The sequence below is a fragment of the Anabrus simplex genome, chromosome 2 (assembly GCF_040414725.1).
Source record: "Anabrus simplex isolate iqAnaSimp1 chromosome 2, ASM4041472v1, whole genome shotgun sequence".
NCBI lineage: Eukaryota > Metazoa > Arthropoda > Insecta > Orthoptera > Tettigoniidae > Anabrus > Anabrus simplex.
This window is the reverse complement of record NC_090266.1, coordinates 260,575,843-260,596,886: the sequence shown is the minus strand read 5'-3', so window position 1 is coordinate 260,596,886 and position 21,044 is coordinate 260,575,843. Positions and strand designations below refer to the sequence as shown.

The 21,044-nt window shown below is 37.7% G+C and overlaps 1 protein-coding gene across 7 annotated transcripts in view; it reads left to right on the top strand.

Annotated features, from left to right (window-relative positions):
* The window catches only part of LOC136862768 (zinc finger protein 431), a 277,839-nt gene extending 262,418 nt beyond the window's left edge, over positions 1 to 15,421 (top strand). For all 7 annotated transcript variants that reach the window (XM_067139010.2, XM_067139004.2, XM_067139005.2 and 4 more), the window contains one exon: positions 15,260 to 15,421. In XM_067139010.2, coding sequence (XP_066995111.1) covers positions 15,260 to 15,298 — 39 coding nt within the window. In that variant the 3' untranslated portion in view covers positions 15,299 to 15,421. The remainder of the gene's footprint in view (positions 1 to 15,259) is intronic.
* The last annotated feature ends 5,623 nt before the right edge of the window (positions 15,422 to 21,044 follow it).

The following is a 21,044-nucleotide window of genomic DNA, read 5'->3' as shown; positions in this document are numbered from 1 at the left end:
ATATTTATTTTCTATAGACTTTTTTTTGTGTACATCTTTATATGTAACACTTCCGACATGATATAAATAAATAAATAAATAAATTTCAAAACTATGCTGGAGACACAAACTGCAAGTATTGTATTATAGGAATGAGCTGATTAATTTTGCTTGACTATATGTCAACAGTGGAATACCTGTATATGAGGAGCAGTTATAATCTTCAACAATGCTAAGACTGTTTGCTATCTTACCAATGAAATATTGTGTATTCTCTTGAATTTGGCATACCTGTCTTTGCTTGTTGATGTGCTTAGGAGAGATGGGATTTGAGGGAAAATAACATGAATATTTCATGACTGTTCATGTGTAACAGACTCACCTGAACTATCCAGTTAATTGACACTGGGGCTGGAGCTCTCTTCGTAAATGTATATACTAAGACTTGCTAGTTCTACTTATTATTGACAGTGTTACCAACACGAGTGAATAGAGTATATCCATATATTTAAGTCAATTTGGTAATTGGTACCATTAGTGCTGGATGTGGTGCAGAATATTTGCTACAAGTCAGAACCAGGTGGATAAGTTTTATCAGATACTTATGAGAACCAGCAGGGAAAAAAATAGTGTTGTGTTATTGGTTGATTTAGATTCTGGGTTAGGAAACTGAATAGTAGATATGAAAAAGATCTTGGATGAATCTGGAGAAAATGTGGAAGGTATTTGAGACAATTGCTACATGGGTATGGTATGGTGGAGGCTGTTGCAAATTAAATGAAGTACAAGAATATTCAGCAGTATAGTTGTGAGATTATGCTTATCAGTTCAATAATAGATTATCATTACTAACTTTTAATTCACGAAATTTGTTGAAAATGCACATCATTTGGGAAATTTATTGTTTGTTTCACAACCAATAGCATACTAAAATCAACTAAGAATTGAATACTGGCTGTATATGTTAACAAATTATCTGGAAAAATATCAAAACAATGAGATTGGATAGAAATACATGGATATGATCAGTGAAAAGTTCCTGAGATTAGGCAGTTATGATGTTCAGGACTTTGAAATAGAATCAGAGAAATGTTGAGATGCAGGTTTAGAAGTAGCAAGGTATTATTTTTGATCAGTAGTTCGTAAAGTGGTGAAATAAAAAAGAGTACATTTTAATCATAATGTAATGTAGAACCTAAGGCAACAAATAAATGGAAAACAGAAAGAAATGTGTGTTGATGGTGCATTCAGAAGAGCAGTACAGGAGAGAGAGAGAGAGAGCCTTGTATAAAGGAACGATCAGAGTTAAATAATTTTTATGAAAGGGCTTCAGAAATAAATGGGGAAAATTAGGTGTAGAGAAATCCTTTTGAAATGTAATTATGAATTTTAATGGAGTAAAGGAGAAATTTTGAAGAGGTTACTGTGTATCCAGAGTAGATTCTAATGAAGAACTGGACTGATGGAAGTTTTGGAAACATGCTTGACGAAAATAAATACTTTTCCAGTAATAGCTATGATGGAAACAGAATTCTGATGGAAGAAGTAAAGAGAATAGTAAACAGGCTATAGAATAATAGGATCAGTATTTTGTTCAGGTGTCTTCCAGGTGGTTGAGAGCAGTAATAGACAATCAGAAGTAATATTTTGTGAAAAATTGATCTGCAGGAGAATAGGTATACTGCTACTGTTCATTATGTGGATGATCTCCTGAAATATTACACTTGTATGGATGAGAACTGTAAAGCAGAAATCTGCTAGTAGTTAGGTGTATGATGATATGATCATGTTGATCAACTGGTAAAACATTTCATATCTTGGACAAACAATTAGGGAGTTATAAAAGATCAGTCTTTCAAAGATAAGTGATGTTGGGGGGAAATGTAAGAATACTGGATAGTTGAAATTACATTTGATCAGGTGCAACATTTCAAGTGCAAATGCTGTATCTTTGCTCACTCTGATAGTTCATTGAGAAAAAGAGAATGAGACTGTAGCAAAGGTAATGGAAGGAGTTTTACTGTGAATGTTTCACCCTAGATTAGTAAGAGTGAGTGCTGCTACAAACAGGTGGGTGTCAGCTGTAGAGTGCGGTAGGTTTAGGTCATCAGACCCTACACCCCTATGCAATCCTATCCTATCCTATCCTATCCTATACTATCCTGTGCAGTTATAGTCCACGTTTCTCTGCCATGCATCACCAGGTTACTCTCAGAGATGTTCAGAAATTCCTTTCAAATACACACATCTGTTTTCCTTGCTTGGCTAAGCTGCCTCTGCCAACATTAGTTACACTACAACCCTAGTAACAGCATTAATTTACTTCCACCAAGTGAGTTGGCCGTACAATTAGGGTTGCGCAGCTGTGACCTTGCATTTGGGAGATAGTGGTTTCTAATCTCACAATCGGCAGCCCTGAAGATGGTTTTCCATTTTTACACCAGGCAAATACTGGGGCTGTACCTCATTTAAGACCATAATCTTTTACTTCCTTTAAAACTTCATTTCTTAATCTGATATTCCCTGCATCAGCTGACTTGTACTGCATTCCATTACTTTTGTTTCAGATTTATTTTCATCGTGCACTTCCTTCCTGAGACTAGCATTCAGCTATTTCTCCAAATCGTTGATCATCTACAGACTCAAATAAAATCATATCGGCAGATCTCTGAGTTTTGATTTCCTCTACCAGCTTTTCTATATAAACATTGAATAGGAGGGAGAACAAACTACAGCCTTAACCAATTCCTGTCCTATAGTTGCTTCTCTTCATATCCCTCAATATGATTGGGTAAGAGAAGCAATGGGAAGACAGTGGTTATGTTTGATATTTTATTATTTCAAGAAGAGAGAAGCAAAATAATTACCTTGTAGAGACATGCACGTGACTTTAAAAGGACATCATTAACATTCTTTACCCTAATTAAGATGCAGATACCAGGCGAGTTAGCCGTGTGGTTAGAGTCATGCAGATGTGAGCTTGCATCAGGGAGATAGTGGGTTCGAATCCAACTGTATTTCTGTTGGTCACTATAAACCTACTGTACAAAGACAAAGTCACCTCCGTACAGGCCATGAAGGCCCTTGGAGGAGTGGAAGGTAAAGGCTTCCACCCTTGTTAACCGCGGCCCGTGATGGGGTAGAGTGGTTAGCTCTACGCCCGGCCGCCTTTGCCCCCAGGAATTAACCTGGTACTCATTTTTGGTGTAGGCTGAGTGAACCTCAGGGCCATATGCACCTCCGGAAGTGGAGATCTCGTTTCTTAAATTTTATGACTTCCTGACGGGGATTCAAACCCACGTCCTTCCGGGCGAACCAAGCACGCCTTTACTGCCTCGGCCAGGCAGCCCCTTCACTATATATCTAGTGAGTTCAATCCCAGCTTAGGTGGTGACATTTAAAAGTGTTTAAAAGTGACAACTTCATTTTGTTGGATTTGGTGGGATAAAGAAATCCTGCAAGAAAAAATTTCTACATCCTAGTGTGTTAAAATGAATATATTTCATTTTTGGTTCTGTATTGACTTATAAGTATACAACATTTTTATTCCTTTAATGGAATATTATTGTTTTTCTGCCAATTCAATACTCAAAATTAAGTAAATGTACTACAGGCTTTGGTCTGTGTGACCTCCTTCAGCTACAAAGAAACATAATTTACATTGGACATACAAAATAGTGTACAGAAGCCATAAGACACCACTTGGGAAGGCCCTTGACCGCACAGAGAGAAAGAAGAGTCTTATTTCCTGACTGTGATGTTGCTGACCCTGTATCTCTCACCACAGTCGACTGGAGATGCATTTCCATTTGCACGCTATGGGATGAAAGCTACGTGATTTACTGAGGAGCACACCAGGCAAAGGGCCTTCTGAAATTGTGACTGCTGTAATGATAGTCAAATAAAATATATCTAATTATTCAAGGAAAATATATTTTACAAGTCATTTGGAATTAATTTTCAACCTAGAGTAGCCTTTAGAGTTGTTGAACTGTTGACATTGTTTTTGAATAATGGTTGAAGAGTTCCAATTTTGAATTTGTGTGTTAAAATAAAATCTATTCACTAATCACTGTAAATTCTGCAGCATGTCGGATGTGGATCAACCAATTAACCTGAAATAAATTCATTCTAGTGATGTTTCATGTCAACACAGGAAATGAGTGGATGATGTATTCCAGTTCCTTGTTGACATCATATACTCATGAGTGGAAATCGTGTTGTGTCTGGCTTGCTAAAGATTGCACTAACAACATTAAAAATGCTAAAGAACTATAGATTTTTTTTATATGCTACTCTAGGTTGATGATTGGTTTTAAATGACATGGAAAATATATTTTTCTTCTATGATTCAGTATGATTTAGTTGATGATCACTAAGAGTGATACAAATTGTCAAATTGCACCAAAGAACTTTCTGAACTTTTTATATATGTTGCTCAATGTTTCATCATCATCACCATCATCCTAAACCATCTCCAGTTTCCTGGGTGTGGTATATGAGCCTCCTCCATCTCATCCTCTCCTTGTACCATTCCTCCTCCACCAAGTTGTCCCAATCATGACCTCTCAACAGTACATCGTTCTTAACTAAATCTATCCATTTCCTTTGTGGCCTTCCCACAAGTCGTCTTCCTTCTACTTTACTGTCAAATTTCTTCCTAGCAGTTCTGTTAACTGGCCTCCTCTTCGTGTGACCAAACCACTTCAGTCTTGATATCTGAATCTTATTGAGGGAGAATCATTTATTCCTACTTCTTCTCTAATTTTCTCATTCCTAATCTTGTCTTTCCTGGTTTTCTGGATCATAGTGCCTAGGAATTTCACTTCAGCTGCCTGGAGTTTGGAATTATCTCTATTGGTCAGTGTTGTGTTTTCGAGACTGTATGTAAGAATTGGTGTATAATAAGACTTTTACAATGTCATTTTTGTTTTCTTAGGTATTTGCTCATCCCACAGCAGGTGTCTTACCCTGGTGGTAAAATTGTGTTGCCATATTGATTCGATTGTTCACCTCATATTTTGCTAGGTTGTCGTTTGATTAAACGCTACCCAAGTATTGGAAAATAGGAATGCTGTCCAGTTGGGCTTCATTTAACATGACTGTTGGTTCTGCACCTTCCCTATACACTTTCATCACCACCATCTTGGTCTTACTGATGTTTAAACCATATTTCTTAAACTCCTCATTCCAGCTTTGCATTTTCTCTCTCAATTCCTCTTCTGAGTCACTCCAGATTGCAACAGATTCTTTCTGCAAATGTGAAGGCTTTGATATCTCCATTTTGTTTCCTGTTAATAGATTTCATTACTACATCCATCACAATAATAAATAGAAGTGGTGACAATGAGCTGCCCTGCTGCACTCCTCTCTTTGTTTCAAACCAGTCCGACAAACCACGTCGTACTTGAATACAACTTGTATTCCCACTATACAACATTTTCACTTTGTCTATGAGGCTGTCTCGCACTTGAAGTTCTTTCATGCATTACCAAATTCTTTCCCTTGGTACACTGTCGTAGGCTTTCTCAATGTCCAAAAATATTAGAAATAAAGGCTTGTTCTTTTCCCAGTATTTTTCCATTAGTATCCTAATTGCAAATATAAAGTCTGTAGTTGACCTTCCTGGTCTGAAACCATACTGCTCTTCTTCCAAAATTGGTTCAACAATATTTAAGATTCTGGTCTATATTATTTTTTCCAATGTTTTCAGGATGAGACAGCAGTGTAATACCACAATAATTAGTACATTTTTGTTGGCTTCCTTTCTTGAACAGAGGTACAATGATGCCCATCTTCCAGTCCTCAGGAATAGTATTTTCCTCCCATATCTTGTTGAGCAGTCTGTAGAGCCATTGGATTCCTGGAATTCCCACCGCTTTCAGCATATCTGCACTTAAGTTCGTCTATGCCCACTGTTTCCTTTCTTCATGCTCTTGAGCACATTTTCAACCTCAAGCCATGTAATTGATGGTTCAGTGGTGGTTCCTCGACTTAGCTCTCCTCTATCCGTTGTTATATTTTCTGTATCTCCATTCAGCAACTTTTGGAAATAGATCTTGAGTTCCTGTTTAATTTCTCCCTCTTCTAGTGCCAGAGTTCCATCATCATGTTCTATTGCTTTTATGGCCTCTTGAACCCTTCGCTTGTTTTTCACTACTCTGTATAGCTAAGGATAAAAGTTTCCACCTGTTCAATACAATAAAATAGTGAAATATTAAAATATCACATATTTATTATCTGTCATTTAGGGACCGGGTATGTAGCTATGTAAAAAGCCTTGCAAAATTTTCTAGGCTGATGATGGCACAGGGAGGTGCCGAAACCAGTCCCTAAATGACAGATAATAAATATGTGATATTTTAATACTTCACTATTTTATTGAATTGAACAGGTGGAAACTTTTATCCTTAGCTAAATTGTAAATTTCGATTCAATACGGACCAAAATGAAATTCTTGACATTAAACGACTCTGTATAGCAGTTTCATATTTCCTCTACTGTCCTCTTCCAGTTTGTCTTCAAAATCATTCCATTTCTTCTCTTTTTCTTCCCTTACAATGTTCTTTGTACTTCTTGTTCATTGCGTTGCCCCTGTTTTTGTTTTTCCTTGTCCAGTGCCTTCTTTATTTGGTTTCTTTCTTTCACTGCTGTTTTCACTCTATCATTCCACCAGGGTGTCTCCTTTTTTCTTTTGATGGAACTTGTAACTCCATATAGGTTTTTGGCTTCTCCCACAAAGGTGTCTTTTAAAGCTTTCCACTCTTCATTAACGTTGGTTACTTCACCCTTTGACAGACTCTGTTGAATCCTTAGTTTGTATTCTTCCTTTATTTGGACTTTTTGCAACTTCCAACTTTTAACCCTTGGTTTTTTCATAATAATTCTCTGCGTTTCATTGGTCTTAAGTTTGAAGTCTACTACCAGCAATCTGTGGTCACTGTCCATGCTTTCACTAGGGATGACCTTTACATCTGTGATGTATCTGCCACCATCTTTATTCGTGATTACATAGTCAATCAATGTTCTATACTGGCCATCCCAACTGTACCTCGTTACTTTGTGACTGTCTCTTTTTTTTATGAGTGAATTTCATATGACTTGTAAAATGGGATTTTTGTATAATTATTCGTACAAAGGGCACTAGGAAAGTTTTGCAATGTGAGTGAACGCTTTAGACTTTTCAAAATACAGTAATTTCAACCACACTCAATACACTTCTCCATACGTCGAAACCAGTCACTGAACCAACTCTGCCACTTTTCTTTTGTTACATTTTCACTCTCTTGATCCCATGCTGCCAAAAGCTTCTTGTCGGTTGCAAAACGCCGCCCATTCAGCTTCATCTTCACTTCTGGGAAGAGTGCGAAGTCACATGGGGCAAGATCAGGACTGTATGCAGGGTGATCAAGCACAGTAAACCTGCTCTGGCAAGAAAATCCATTGTTACATTAGCACGATGTGCTGGAGCATTGTCGTGATGCAAGAGCCAAGTGTTGAGCCGTGACCTTGGACGGAGCTGCTTGAGAGCCTGGATGACCTGAGGCAGACAAGTCTAACTGTACCACTTCGCAGTAACTGTCCTTTGTGTTTCTAGCACAACCCGAGTCAGGATGCCCCATTTAGTGAAGAATACTGCAATCATCCTTTTCTTCACTGACCTTGACTTTCGCACAGTCACAGGAGTACCCTCATCTTCAAACAGGATTTTGTTGGGACATTGTAATAATAAAGCTAAGTTTCGTCACCTGTAACAATGCTGTTGATGTCACGTGAAGGCCCATTTTCAAACTGTTTTAGCATTTCTCGGCACCATTTCTCTTGATGTACCCTTTGTTCCTCTGAAAATGAATGGGGCACCCAAAGGGAACAAACCTTTCTAACATGGAGATGGTCGTGTAGAATTGAATGAATAGCTGATGCAGGGATGTGGAGGGTCTCTTCTACCTGCCGATATGTCAACCGCCTCTCTTGCTGCAACATTTTCCTCATAGCTTCAATGTTTTCCTCAGTCATTGATTCAGACGGTCACCCAGAACGAGGATCGTCTTCAACCCCAACTCTGGAACTCTTTGTACCAGCGGAAAATTGTTGTCCGATATGGACAGTCTTTCCCCAGCACAGGAGTCATTTCCCTCAGGCACTGGTCAACAGTTAATCTACGAGCAAAATTGTAGCGGATAATTGCGCGATATTCACCTTTAGACCACACTGACGTCTTAACTTGCTTTCAATCCTACTTCTTGGTAACAACTGGTGTGAAGGTCGCGCCTTGCTGTCTTCTAGACCAGTTTTCACCCCTCTTTTCATCCCTCGCCATAACGGGTGTCCAGCCAACCGTTTTTGCATATTGCAAAACTATCCTAGTGCCCTTTGTATATTCTTGGTGACCATTATCAAGAGTGATGCTAACAGGTAACTGGTATCAAAGAATTTCCTAGAATTTATACATGTTATTTAAGATTGATAATTCAATTTTTTATGATTTGCAAAACTTGTTTTTACCCTTTTTAAGTGATTTTTAATGACTTCAATGTACACCACTATTTTGTATGTTCAGTGTAAATTATATATTTTGTAGCTGGAGGAGGTCACATAGACTAAAACATGTACTACATTTATATGGCTAATTCTTGATTAGAGTTAAATTGTTAAAGCATTTAATTGGTGGACATGCAATAATATTCCATTAAAGGAATAACAATGTTATTTATCCTAGTGTGTTATGACTGCCAGCAGTTAGAATAAAAGTTATATAATAATAATAATAATAATAATAATAATAATAATAATAATAATAATACCGAGCTCAATAGCTGCAGTCGCTTAAGTGTGGCCAGTATCCAGTATTCGGGAGACCATGGGTTCGAACCCCACTGTCGGCAGACCTGAAAATGGTTTTCCGTGGTTTCCCATTTTCACACCCGGCAAATGCTGGGGCTGTACCTTAATTGAGGCCACGGCCGCTTCCTTCCCAGTCCTAGCCCTTTCCTGTCCCATCATCGCCATAAGACCTATCTGTGTCGGTGCGACGTAAAGCCAATAGCAAAAAAAAAAAAAATAATAGACATAGATATTTTTCAAATCTATAAAGGTCATCAGCATGTCCTTCTCATAAAAAACCAAACCCCATGGCACTACAGCCCTTGAAGGGCCTTGGTCTACCAAGTGACCACTGCTCAGCCAAAAGGCCTGCAGATTAGGAGGTATCTGTGGTCAGGACAACGAATCCTCTTGGCCGTTATTCTTGGCTTTCTAGACCGGATGTCCTTCTCATACTCCGAACAATTTTACACATTTTGTATGTCTGCTGATCTTCAGTTTCTGAATTCAGACTGTTCTTATTGTATTTGTATTTTTTTATTCATCTTTGTGGTGTTCTTTCCATTCTTTTGGAAACATGGTATAAACAGTATGCTTCTTGAGTAGTCTATGTCTCCACTTCATTCAATAAGGTCTTACTTCTTATTTTTCATGATATTCTACCATATACTTTATATGCCTGGTGGCCATTGTACTCGCTTCTTTGTAAAGCCTTCCTTATCCTGCTTATCTTCCACATCCTGATTCTTGTTTCCCTTCTTCCTTGCTGTTTTGAAGGGCATGAGAGTCTCCAATGAGCAGTTACACTGGTATGTGATAGGTCTGAAATTCTTGCCTGAGAACTATGTGACCTTGCCGCGGTGGGGAGGCTTGCGTGTCTCAAGGAAGCAGATAGCCAAGCCGCAGGTGCAACCATATCGGATGGGTATCTGTCGAGAAACCAGACTAACGAATGGTTCATCTAAACGGGGGGTAGCACCCTTTCGGAAGTTACAAGGGCGGCAGTCTAGATGATTAACTGATGTGGCCTTGTAATAATACTCAAACATGACTTAGCTGTGTTGATACTGCTGCATGGCTGAAAGCAACGGGAAACTACAGCCGTAACTAACTCCCAAGGACATGCAGCTCTCTCTGTATGAATGATGTACTGATGATGGCTTCGTCCTGGGTAAAATATTCCGGAGGTAAAATAGTCCCCCATTCGGATCTCCGGGTGGGGACTACACGAGAGGGGTCGATCATCAGGAAGATGGATACTGACATTCTGTGAGTCAGAGCGTGAAATGTTAGAGGTTTGAATCATTGTGGTAGATTAGAGAATCTGAAATGGTAGATGGATAGACTAAAGTTAGATGTAGTTGGTGTAAGTTAAGTATGTTGGCAGGAAGAGCAGGATTTTTAGTCAGGTGACTACATAATTATTAACACAAAATCAAACAGGGGAAATGCAGGAGTTGGTTTAATAATGAATAAGAAAATAGGGCAGCAGGTAAGACACCAAACCAATGCCCACTACAATAGTTCAGGTATATAAGCCTACTAGTTCAGCGGATGATGAGGAAATCGAAAGAATATATGAAGAGATAGAAGATTTAATACAGTATGTAGAAGGTGGCAAGAATATAATTGTGATGGGAGACTGGAATGCAGTAGTAGGCCAAGGAAGAGAATGTAATGCAGTAGGAGAATTCGAATTGGGACAAAGGAACGAAAGAGGAAGTCGGCTTGTTGAATTCTGCACCAATCACAATTTAGTCCTCGCTAATACTTGGTTCAAACACCACAAACAATGGCTGTACACATGGACGAGACCTGGAGACACTGGAAGGTATCAAATATACTTCATTATGATTAGGCAGAGATTCAGGAAACAGGTGTTGGATTGTAAAACTTTCCTAGGAGCAGACGTGGACTCTGATCACAACTTGTTGGTTATGAAATGCCATCTGAAGTTGAAGAAATTGAAGAAAGGAAGGAATGCAAGGAGATGGGATCTAGACAAGTTGAAGGAAAAGAGTGTGAAGGATTGTTTCAAGAAACATGTTGCACAAGGACTAAACGGAAAGGCTGAAGGAAACACAGTAGAACAAGAATGAACAGTCTTGAAGAATGCGGTCAGTAGGGCTGCTGAAGAGATGTTATGAAGAAAGGAAGGATCAACTATGAATCAATGGATAACTCGGGAGATACTAGGCCTGATCGATGAACGAGGGCAGGAAAGAATACAGGTGATTGAAGAATGAAGTGGATAAGAAGTGCAGGGCAGCTAATGAAGAATGGCTGAAGGAGAAGTGCAAGGAGAATTAACTCTCCATTCAACGAAATGACTTTAATTTTTGGACTAAAATGGAAAGATACCAGAGTTGTTTACTTACTTTTAACTAAGCGCAGAACGATGGTCACAAATTTTTCCATGAAAACTAAACATGATGTTTGAAAATGGAAGCCCGATGCTATTGTTGATTACAATTGGAACAAAAACTTGTTTAGTTGGTTCATGCTGGATACAGGAAAGTCAAGGAAACCTTTGGAGAAAAGAAAAGTAGGTGTATGAATATTAAGAGCTCAAATAGTAAACCACTTCTAGGAAAAGAAGAGAATGCAGAAAGATGGCAGGAACATATACAGCAGTTGTATCAAAGTAAGGACGTAGATGATATGGTTCTGTAAGAAGAAGAGGCTGTTGATGCTGATGAAATGGGAGACCCAATTTTGAGGTCAGAATTCGACAGAGCTTTGATTGACCTAAATAGGAGCAAAACACCTGGAATTGATGACATTCCCTCTGAAATACTGACTGCTTTAAGAGAAACCAGCATAGCAAGGTTATTCCATTTAGTGTGCAAGATGTTTGAGACAGGAGAAGTGCCATCCGATTTCCGACAGAATGTTGTTATACCGATTCCCAAGAAAGCCGGTGCGGACAAGTGTGAAATCTACCACACCATTAGTTTAGTATCTCACACCTATTAAATTCTAACATGTATTATTTACAGAAGAATGGAAAGACAAGTTGAAACCAAGTTGGGAGAAGATCAATTTTGCTTCAGAAGAAATGTAGGAACATGTGGAGCAATCCTGACTTTACGTCTGATCTTAGAGGATCGAATTAACAAGGGTAAGCCCACATACATGGCGGAGAATCTGAAAGTGATCGGGATCACGTACTGAGAAAGAAGAATTGTCTACAATCTATATAAAAATCAGTCTGCAGAGATAAGAATCGAAGGGTATGAAAAAGAAGCAGCAATCCAGAAAGGGGTGAGGCAAGGCTGCAGTTTGTCCCCTCTCCTTTTCAATGTTTATACAGAACAGACAGTAAGGGAAATCAAAGAAGAATTTGGAAAGGGAATTACAATCCAAGGAGAGGAAATCAAAACCCTGAGATTTGCCAATGATATTATTTCATCTGAGACTGCAGAAATCTGGAGAAGTTGCTGAATTGTATGGACGGAGTCTTGGCTGAGGAGTACAAGATGAAAATAAATAAGTCCAAAACAAAAGTAATGGAGTGCAGTCGTACAAAGTCATGTGATGCAGGAAATATTACATTAGGAAATGAAGTCTTGAAGGAAGTGGATAAATATTGTTACTTGGGTAATAAAATAACTATCAAGAGAATTAACTCTCCATTCAACGAAATGACTTTTTCTTTGGACTAAAATGGAAAGATACCAGAGACGTTTACTTACTTTCAACTAAGCAGAGAATGATGGCCACCAATTTTCCCATGAAAACTAAACATGGTGTTTGAAAAAGGAAGCCCGATGCTATTGTTGATTACAATCGGAACAAAAACTTGTTTAGACCATAGTGATAAAGTGGGCGGAAAAAAAGTGGTTTTTCCATGTATTCATGACTGTGGCAATCAGCTCTTTTATCTTGTATAAGGAAACTAGGACAGTTGGTTCATCTTTCTGACTACATTGCAAACTAGCACAAATGTTAGTTGACAGAGGTGTGTACAGTTGATCACAGATATGAATGTAGCTTTTACTGTGAATTGCTTGTCGGCAAGGCATTTTCCAAAGAAAATTTCTGCATCTGAGAAATCTCAGTGGCTACAGAGACGATGTAAAGTTTTTGCTGAAAGCAGGAAAGCTATATTAGGAAAGACAGTGCGGAAAGAGACTCATTACTGTTGTGAGCAATATAATGTTGGCTTGTGTTTCCTGAAATGTTTTGAGTTATTTTCACAATTTTCACAAATAATTGTAATTAATGTTAATTTTTCATTTATCAATGATTACTATGTATGTTGTGTTCCGTAAATGTACCATGCTGTGTGCAACTAACTTACGTTTCATGATTTGAATATACATTGTAAAAATTTAAAAGAAAATGAAAGATAAAGGGTTTTTTTTTTTTTTAATTTATTTAAAAGATGAGTGATTTTGCTCCAGCATTGAAAGACAAGGTAAGCATGCAAAGTGAAAACATTGCTGAATTCAGGTTTGGGTCTGGAAGTACGGTTATCATTTATTTTTATATAAAAGGTGTTGAAATGCTCTAAAATGCTCAGTCCATAGTGTAAGATGTAACTTCGCCCACTCAGTCTTCAAAGTATTAACTTTTTGTGGCACCGGGCGAGTTGGCCGTGCGCGTAGAGGCGCGCGGCTGTGAGCTTGCATCCGGGAGATAGTAGGTTCGAATCCCACTATCGGCAGCCCTGAAGATGGTTTTCCGTGGTTTCCCATTTTCACACCAGGCAAATGCTGGGGCTGTACCTTAATTAAGGCCACGGCCGCTTCCTTCCAACTCCTAGGCCTTTCCTATCCCATCGTCGCCATAAGACCTATCTGTGTCGGTGCGACGTAAAGCCCCTAGCAAAAAAAAACTTTTTGTGGCAAGCTTCAGTTCACCCATAAGTTGGGTACAAATTTGTTTGCTGTACTAACGTGTTGTGCAATTCTTACCCACTCTTTTCAGTGGGCACTACTATAAAATTATCTGCCCAAACTTTTTCCAGAGTATTGCTTGTATTGAGCCGTGTTTCATCCAACTATATACACTTAACCATGTGGTGAATGTTAACAAGAGAGTTGGCAACCAGGTTTCGAGATGAACCCTTCCGATACAATTTGATATGAATGACATCTTGGGACATGTTGGATGTTTTTGCGTCCACGCATAAACACTAGACGGTGCCAAAATGTCAATTTAGAAGTTACGATCTTCAAACCATTTAAGCCATAAATTACAGTACCTAACAATAGTTTAAGGCCACTGGTAAAAATCAGTTAATGAACTCCTATTCCTACATTTATGGTACAAATTGGTCTGCAAATATTTTTTTGCTTATTTGTGTTGATATACAACTTATGAGAAACAACCGTTGAAATATCGAATAAAGTTTATGAGTTATAATATTTGAAACATTTTGAGAACCTATAAAAGTACCCCTCTTTTGGGTGTAAGGGCCACCCTGTTCACTGAACTACAGCAGGTGTTATGACTATTTAATTTTTTCCAAATAGGTACCTAGCCAATAGGATATATAGGCCTATTTCCATAAAAGCTGAAAAATGAAAGTATAACAGGTTTTCTTTTTCTGCATTTTTCACGACACTTGCTTCCCAATTCAGATGGTGACTCTAACGTCAAAGATAAGACACCCGTCAGCGATCTGTAACACGTATCGACCCCTGCAATTTGTTGAGTGAAGCCTGTACTACTCGAAGAATGCAAGTTCGGTGACGGTAGCTTATTCCAGAGATTTTTCAATTATTTCTAAATACAGTGTTTATTTTTTATTATTTTAGTGCAAAATTTCTAAAAGAACATCCTCAGAAATGAACGGCTCTATGATACTTTCAACTTTCAGATTTTAAGCCGCTATACATTCTATTGAATCGTTATTTAGAAAGAAAAAAAGTACTTTACTGAACAGGATGGTCTTTACACCCAAAATTGTTTTTTTAATAGGTTCTCAAAATGTTTAAGAAATTATAACTGTTAAACTATATTAGTTATTTGAATATTTGCTTTTCATAATGCGTATATTAGAACAAATAAGCCACAAAATATTTTGCAGACCAGTTTTCGTACAATAAATGCAGGGCCAGGAGTTCATTGATTGATTTTCGCCAGTGGTCTTCAACATTTGCTAGGTGCTGTATATACTGTCGGTGACAAAAGTTGTGTACTGAAAGAAACTACATGAACAAGACAGTGAAGAAGTGTCAGTGGTAGAAAACCATCCCTTGAAAGCTAAATTATTGAGTTATTTAATTGTTATACATCTTAGTTCTGGCTATTTATAGAAAGAACCAAAATGTGCTATTCTTAATCTTTGTTTTTATTTTGATTTCTAATCTGTACTCTTCTATTTTTATATTCAAGTCACTTGTGTGTTCCTTTCCATTAATTATTCTTAAATTCAACATTCTACCATTATTCCTTTCTAATAGACATACTAAATACAACTGAAATATAATCCTCATCTGTTCCTCAGTTCCAGTTCCCAATAGAGATTCTGGAGCTGAGTTCCTGAAAAATCTAAAAGAAGACTAGAAGAAGAGGCAAGAGGAATTAGTTTCAGCAGAAGTTCTAACAGGTTGCATATTAAGTTAATTCAGGGCAATGAACTAGCAATAAATAATTTATATGAACTTGCTTTAATGTTTATTTTAACCCTACTTCAAGATTACTGATAAGTCAGCAGTTTACGGTAGAAATGAGGTCTCTTAATTTGGCCAATCAGTTTTACTTTTATGTTTAAAAAAAAAAAAAAAAAACTGTTTTGAGCCGGGAGGTAACATAGTAATTATTGGTAATATTACATTATCTGTAAAATGAATTCATACTAATTTTGTAAGTGGATGGGTAATGCAAGGCAAGGGAGTAGAGCTTCGCCCTTTGCACCACCACCACCACCACCACCACCACCACCACCACCATCATTTTAGGGTCACCCATGCTTCAAGTGTAGTTGTCATGTATTGCAGTGTGTTGCTTCCCAGAAATTAGATTATGGCAGCACAAATGAGTAAAAGGTAGTTGTATATATGTAAAAGTTGTATATATTAATAATTGTAGACAGACTGCAATGGATTTCTTTGGGAACCACAGTGATTCCTTTTATATTATATCCACACAGATAAGGATAGTAGGTCTAGACAATGTCTAATAACTTTTAAAATGAATTTTTTTGTCCTGTATGTAATTAAGTATGCATGAAATATCTTCTTCTGTAGTATTAAGTGGCAGAAACAAATTGAAACAGTAAGTAAACTGCTAATGTTATGAAACCTTAAATCTGGTATGTAAAATCTTCCACTGTGTGGAGTAGCTGATGCTAGCAAAAAGCCAAAACTATGTTCTTAGAAACTACCATTGGTTTTGCAGGTCACATAAGCCAAGCGTATTGACTGATGGCTCTGTCTATTGGGATGGGACTGGGTGTTACTTGTTCAGTATTGATAGATCTGATTGTTGGTTCCAATGTGCCTATACTGGTATCAGATCACATAACTACTGTTCAGTTATCTGAGGGCACCTAGTTCTAAATCTTCAAATGGGTCGGTGGTTATGACTGAGCTGGTAATTGAGTAAAAACAGTCTCTCCCCTCTCATTGTTAGACTAAGAATATGGCCATTATTAGACAGCAGAAAGTTGGGATCAAAAAAAAAAAGCCATATAGCTTTATTTAGGTTCTATAAAAATGTAAAATAGGCACCAATAATTTGCTTAAGAATGATAATAGTATAACAGGGTACCACATTTATTTACTTTGAACACATCTAACACAGATTGAATAGTTTATTTTCTTTATGGTATTTTATTCATCGCTATTCCCGTAGTTGCCCTCACAATAAAGGCCAAAAATTTTTTCTAGGTTTTCCATGGAGAAGTTGTAGTATTTATCACTCGCAAGCCGAAAAGAGCGTTCTACTTTCACTGAGACACAGGAAAATATTTTAGATTTGGAATAAGACAAACTAATTCAGTTCAACATTTTTCTTGCACATTAAAGCATTAGTGGCACTGATTAAAGTCTGCAGTCCTGTGTTCTTAAGAGGGGAATTCCTTGGGGCTGTATTATTGGACCTTTATGTTTTCTTATATATATAAGTGATATGAGTAAAGAAGTGGAATCAGAGATAAGGCTTTTCGCAGATGATGTTATTCTGTACAGAGTAATAAAATTAAAAGTTTGTGAGCAACTGTAAAATGACCTCAATAATGTTGTGAGATGAACGGGGTTAAAAGTCAGGTTGTGAGTTTCACAAATAGGAAAAGTCCTCTCAGTTTTAATTACTGCGTTGATGGGGTGAAAGTTCATTTTGGGAATCATTGTAAGTACCTAGGTGTTAATATAAAGATCTTCATTGGGGAAGTCACATAAATATGATTTTAATAAAGGGTACAGACCTCTGCACATGGTTATGAGGGTATTTAGGAGTTGGAGTAAGGATGTAAAGGAGAGGGCATATACGTCTGGTAAGACCCCAGCTATAGTATGGTTGCAGTGTATGGGATAGTGATGGGATATTCGATTCATTTTACTGAATAGATTCATTTGATTCTGTTCACGTTACTGAATTGATACAGTGATCCGATTCACGGCACATTAGAATCACCGTTCGTATTACATCTGTATAGTGTTTACTGATAAAACAGCAGCAACAACAACAACATTCAAAGCTTGCTGCTGTTCTTCATTCTATGAACTGCTTTCTCTACGCATCATCTAGCTTTCAGATTCAGGTTTCTCCCGGCAGCCATCTCTTCGCATCAAGTTTTGATGTTACAAAGCCTTTCACCCACGTTGACAACTCCATTAAATAAGTATATAGATTTAGATGAAAAAATATCTGTACGCACAATTATCAGTGATCTGCATTTAGACCTGTTACCCAGGTGGGAGATTCCCTATCAGTTGTTTGCCTAGTATTTTCTTAAATCATTTCAAAGAACATAGAAATTTAATTGTAATCGCGGTAAGTACATAATACAAAACAAATAAGTTAAAAATGATTGTGTGGTACTATACATGCTCGTTATATTACAGTACAAATCTTACGTAGTTAAGAAGAAGAAGAAGAAGAACTGACATAACTCAAATTTTATACACTAACTTATAGTTTTCCCTCAGTTCTCTGAAAGTCACAACTCTATATACAGAATTAGATGTAAAAATACCTGTGTTCACAATAAGTAGCCTACATGTTTGTTTCTTTGTCCAACCCTTGTCAAGTTTCTCTACGGGGTTGGGTATGAGGTGAGATGAATCTGTCGTGGTGGGTTTTTACGGCTGGATGCCCTTGCTGGCGTCAACCTCATTAGAGGAGTTAATGAGATGAAATGAATGACATGATATATGATAGTAGGAAGGGATAGGGTGAAAGACGGTGCTGGCACATAGCCTACTCCTGTCGAATAGCACCAATGGCTCTGCTCAAGTCTTGACATCCCCATCCGATGGACGAATCACCATCAACAGCGTCATATGCCCTCACTCCATATGAGCACTGCGGAGAGGTTTGGAATTAAATCCAGGCTTTTGGCACACAATCTAGTGATTAGAAATTGTATACCACTACCTCTCCTACCATGCCGGTCAACATTCTGATGGTAAAGTTTTTTCGACCAACGGAACTCGAACCGGCTAATCATGGTATCAGACCGTTCGGACCTCAACGGTTTAATGATCATGGCCACCAGGCAAGCTACATAGCCTCCATATTAAATACTAGCAAGATACCTGTGCTTCGCTATGGCTTTAAAATGAAGTTATTATTCAAAATTTTACATTTTGGAGAGTCCACTGTCAGCTTAGCCTGTAAAATACGTCCCCAGTTCGGACGTCAAAAGGTTTTGGGGGAATGATTATTTATTTTATAATCTACCACTCACTTGAACCCCATGGGGAAGAATTTGAATGTTTTAAACCATATCTGATTTAACATATAGGATGTAAAAGCGACCAACCTGTGAAATTTTGATTTTTTACGTTGAACACTAATGGAAGAATGAAAATTTTTTTAAGGGGTGAATGTTTTGAAATATTTATTAACATCTAGGATATAGAAGACAATCCTTCAGAAAAAAAGTTAAGTTCATGCCTGAAACTGTTTTGGAAGAATGGATATTGTGTTTTTGAGAGTCAACTACCATCTAAACTTCTTGGGGGAGAAATGTTTTGAAGACCCTTCTCGTAAAATTACAACTTTGTACGCCAAGCGGTTTTGGAGGGATGAATAATTTAGTTTATGGAGCTAACCCCATTTGACACTTTAGCGGTGGAACTTTTTAAAATACTTTCTAATTTACACCTAGGATTTAAAATAAATATATACCGCTATTTGGAATTATTTCTTCGTATGTTAAACCGTTTCAGAGCAAGGAATTAATATATTTGTTTTCGGATCTTAGCCTCCGTGCCTCAGCCAGCAGCATGTCAGCCTCTCATCACTGGGTTCCATGGTTCAAATCCCGGTCACGCCATGTGAGATTTGTGCTGAACAAAGCGGAGGCGGGACAGGTGTTTCTACGGGTACCCCGCTTTATCCTGTCATCTTCTGTTCCAGCAACACTCTCCACTATCAATTCATTTCATCTGTCAATCTTTAATCATTGCCCCAGAGGAGTGCAACAGGCCTCGGCAGCCAGCACAATTCCTATCCTCGCCGCGAGATTCATTCTGTCCCTAACCCGGTTACTGACTGAAAAACAGGTTGTAGGTTTTAATTTTCGGATCTTAATCCCCATTTCTCTCTCTAAGGGGTTAAATTTGTTTCAAACCTTCTCTTATTTAACACGTAGGATATCATTTTACATTTTATTTCATAATTCAAACGGTTTCATATAAACGTATATTTTTGTCATCATTCCTCATCCACCAGTCAAAACCCCTTAGGGGTGTATTGTTCTAAGTCCACTTCTTATTTGTATCCTCATAAAAATAATTCAGCTCCGTTTACACCCCCATTAAGTTGATTCCGTCCTCCCCCCCTCAACAAAAATGTGTGTTACTTTATTTTCGAAGTAGATTCCAAATACTAATTTTCACTCCCGTAACATCCACCGTTTTTGTGATATAAGTATCCTCATACAAAGAATTAAACTCATTTTTCAGTTCATTTCCCCCCCCCCCAAATCGATATTAAAAAAAACTGTAACATCTTCAGTTTTTGAGATATAAGTATCATCATAAATGGAATTTAACCCCTCTTCAGTCCTTTTTACACCCTCCATTAAGTGGATTTTACGAAGAAAAAATATACATGTTTCCTTATTTTTAAAGGAGATTCCAAATACCAATTTCCATGTCTTTAGTATCTTCAGATTTTGAGATACAAGTATCCTAATAATAATAATAATTCAGTCCTTTTTACCCTCTCCCCCTCCCAAGTGATTTTTCCGAAAACAAAAAAGTATGCGTTACTTTATATTTTAAAGAGATTAAAAATACCAATTTCCACGCCTGTAACATGTTACGTTTTTGAGATATACTCATTTTAAAAATTCACCCCCCTTGTCAATCCTGCTGTTAACCCCCCACCTTTTCAGTAGCTTTTCCAAAAACAAAAACAAAAGGTATGTGTTTATTTTTAAAGGAAATTCCAAATAAAACTTTTCATGACTGTAACATCTTCAGTTTTTGAGATATAAGCATCCTCAAAAAGGTGTTGGGCCGATGACCTTAGATGTTAGGCCCCTTTAAACAACAAGCATCAGCATCAAAAAGGTATTCATCACTTTTATCACATTTTTTTACCCCCTTAAGAGATTTTTCCTGCAAACAAACAAATTCATGTTTCCTTATTTTTAAAGGAGATTCCAAATACAGTGAAACCTCGGAATGCGAGTAACTTGGTCTACGAGTGTTTTGCAAGACGAGCAAACATTTTAAATAAATTGTAACTTGATAAGCGAGTGAGGTTCCGCAATACGAGCGTCACGTGTGCCTACTTTTTCCCCTCCCCTGTTCCTTTGTTGAATGGATGAACGAGGTCTTTGGTCCTGTAGTGAAGAAATACCTTTCAGAAAATAATCTGCCGCTCGAAGTCTTGCTGGTTATGGACAATGCTCCTGCTCATCCTCCAGGCCATGGGGCCTTGAGGACGACTTACTGGAGGAATTCAAGTTCATTAGGGTGAACTTCCTTCTTCCCAACACTACTCCACTACTCCAGTCTATGAATCAGCAAGTCATTTCGAATTTCAAGAAGCTATACACAAAGCACTATTTCAGCGATGCTTCGAAGTGACCGAAGAAAGAAACCTTACCCTCC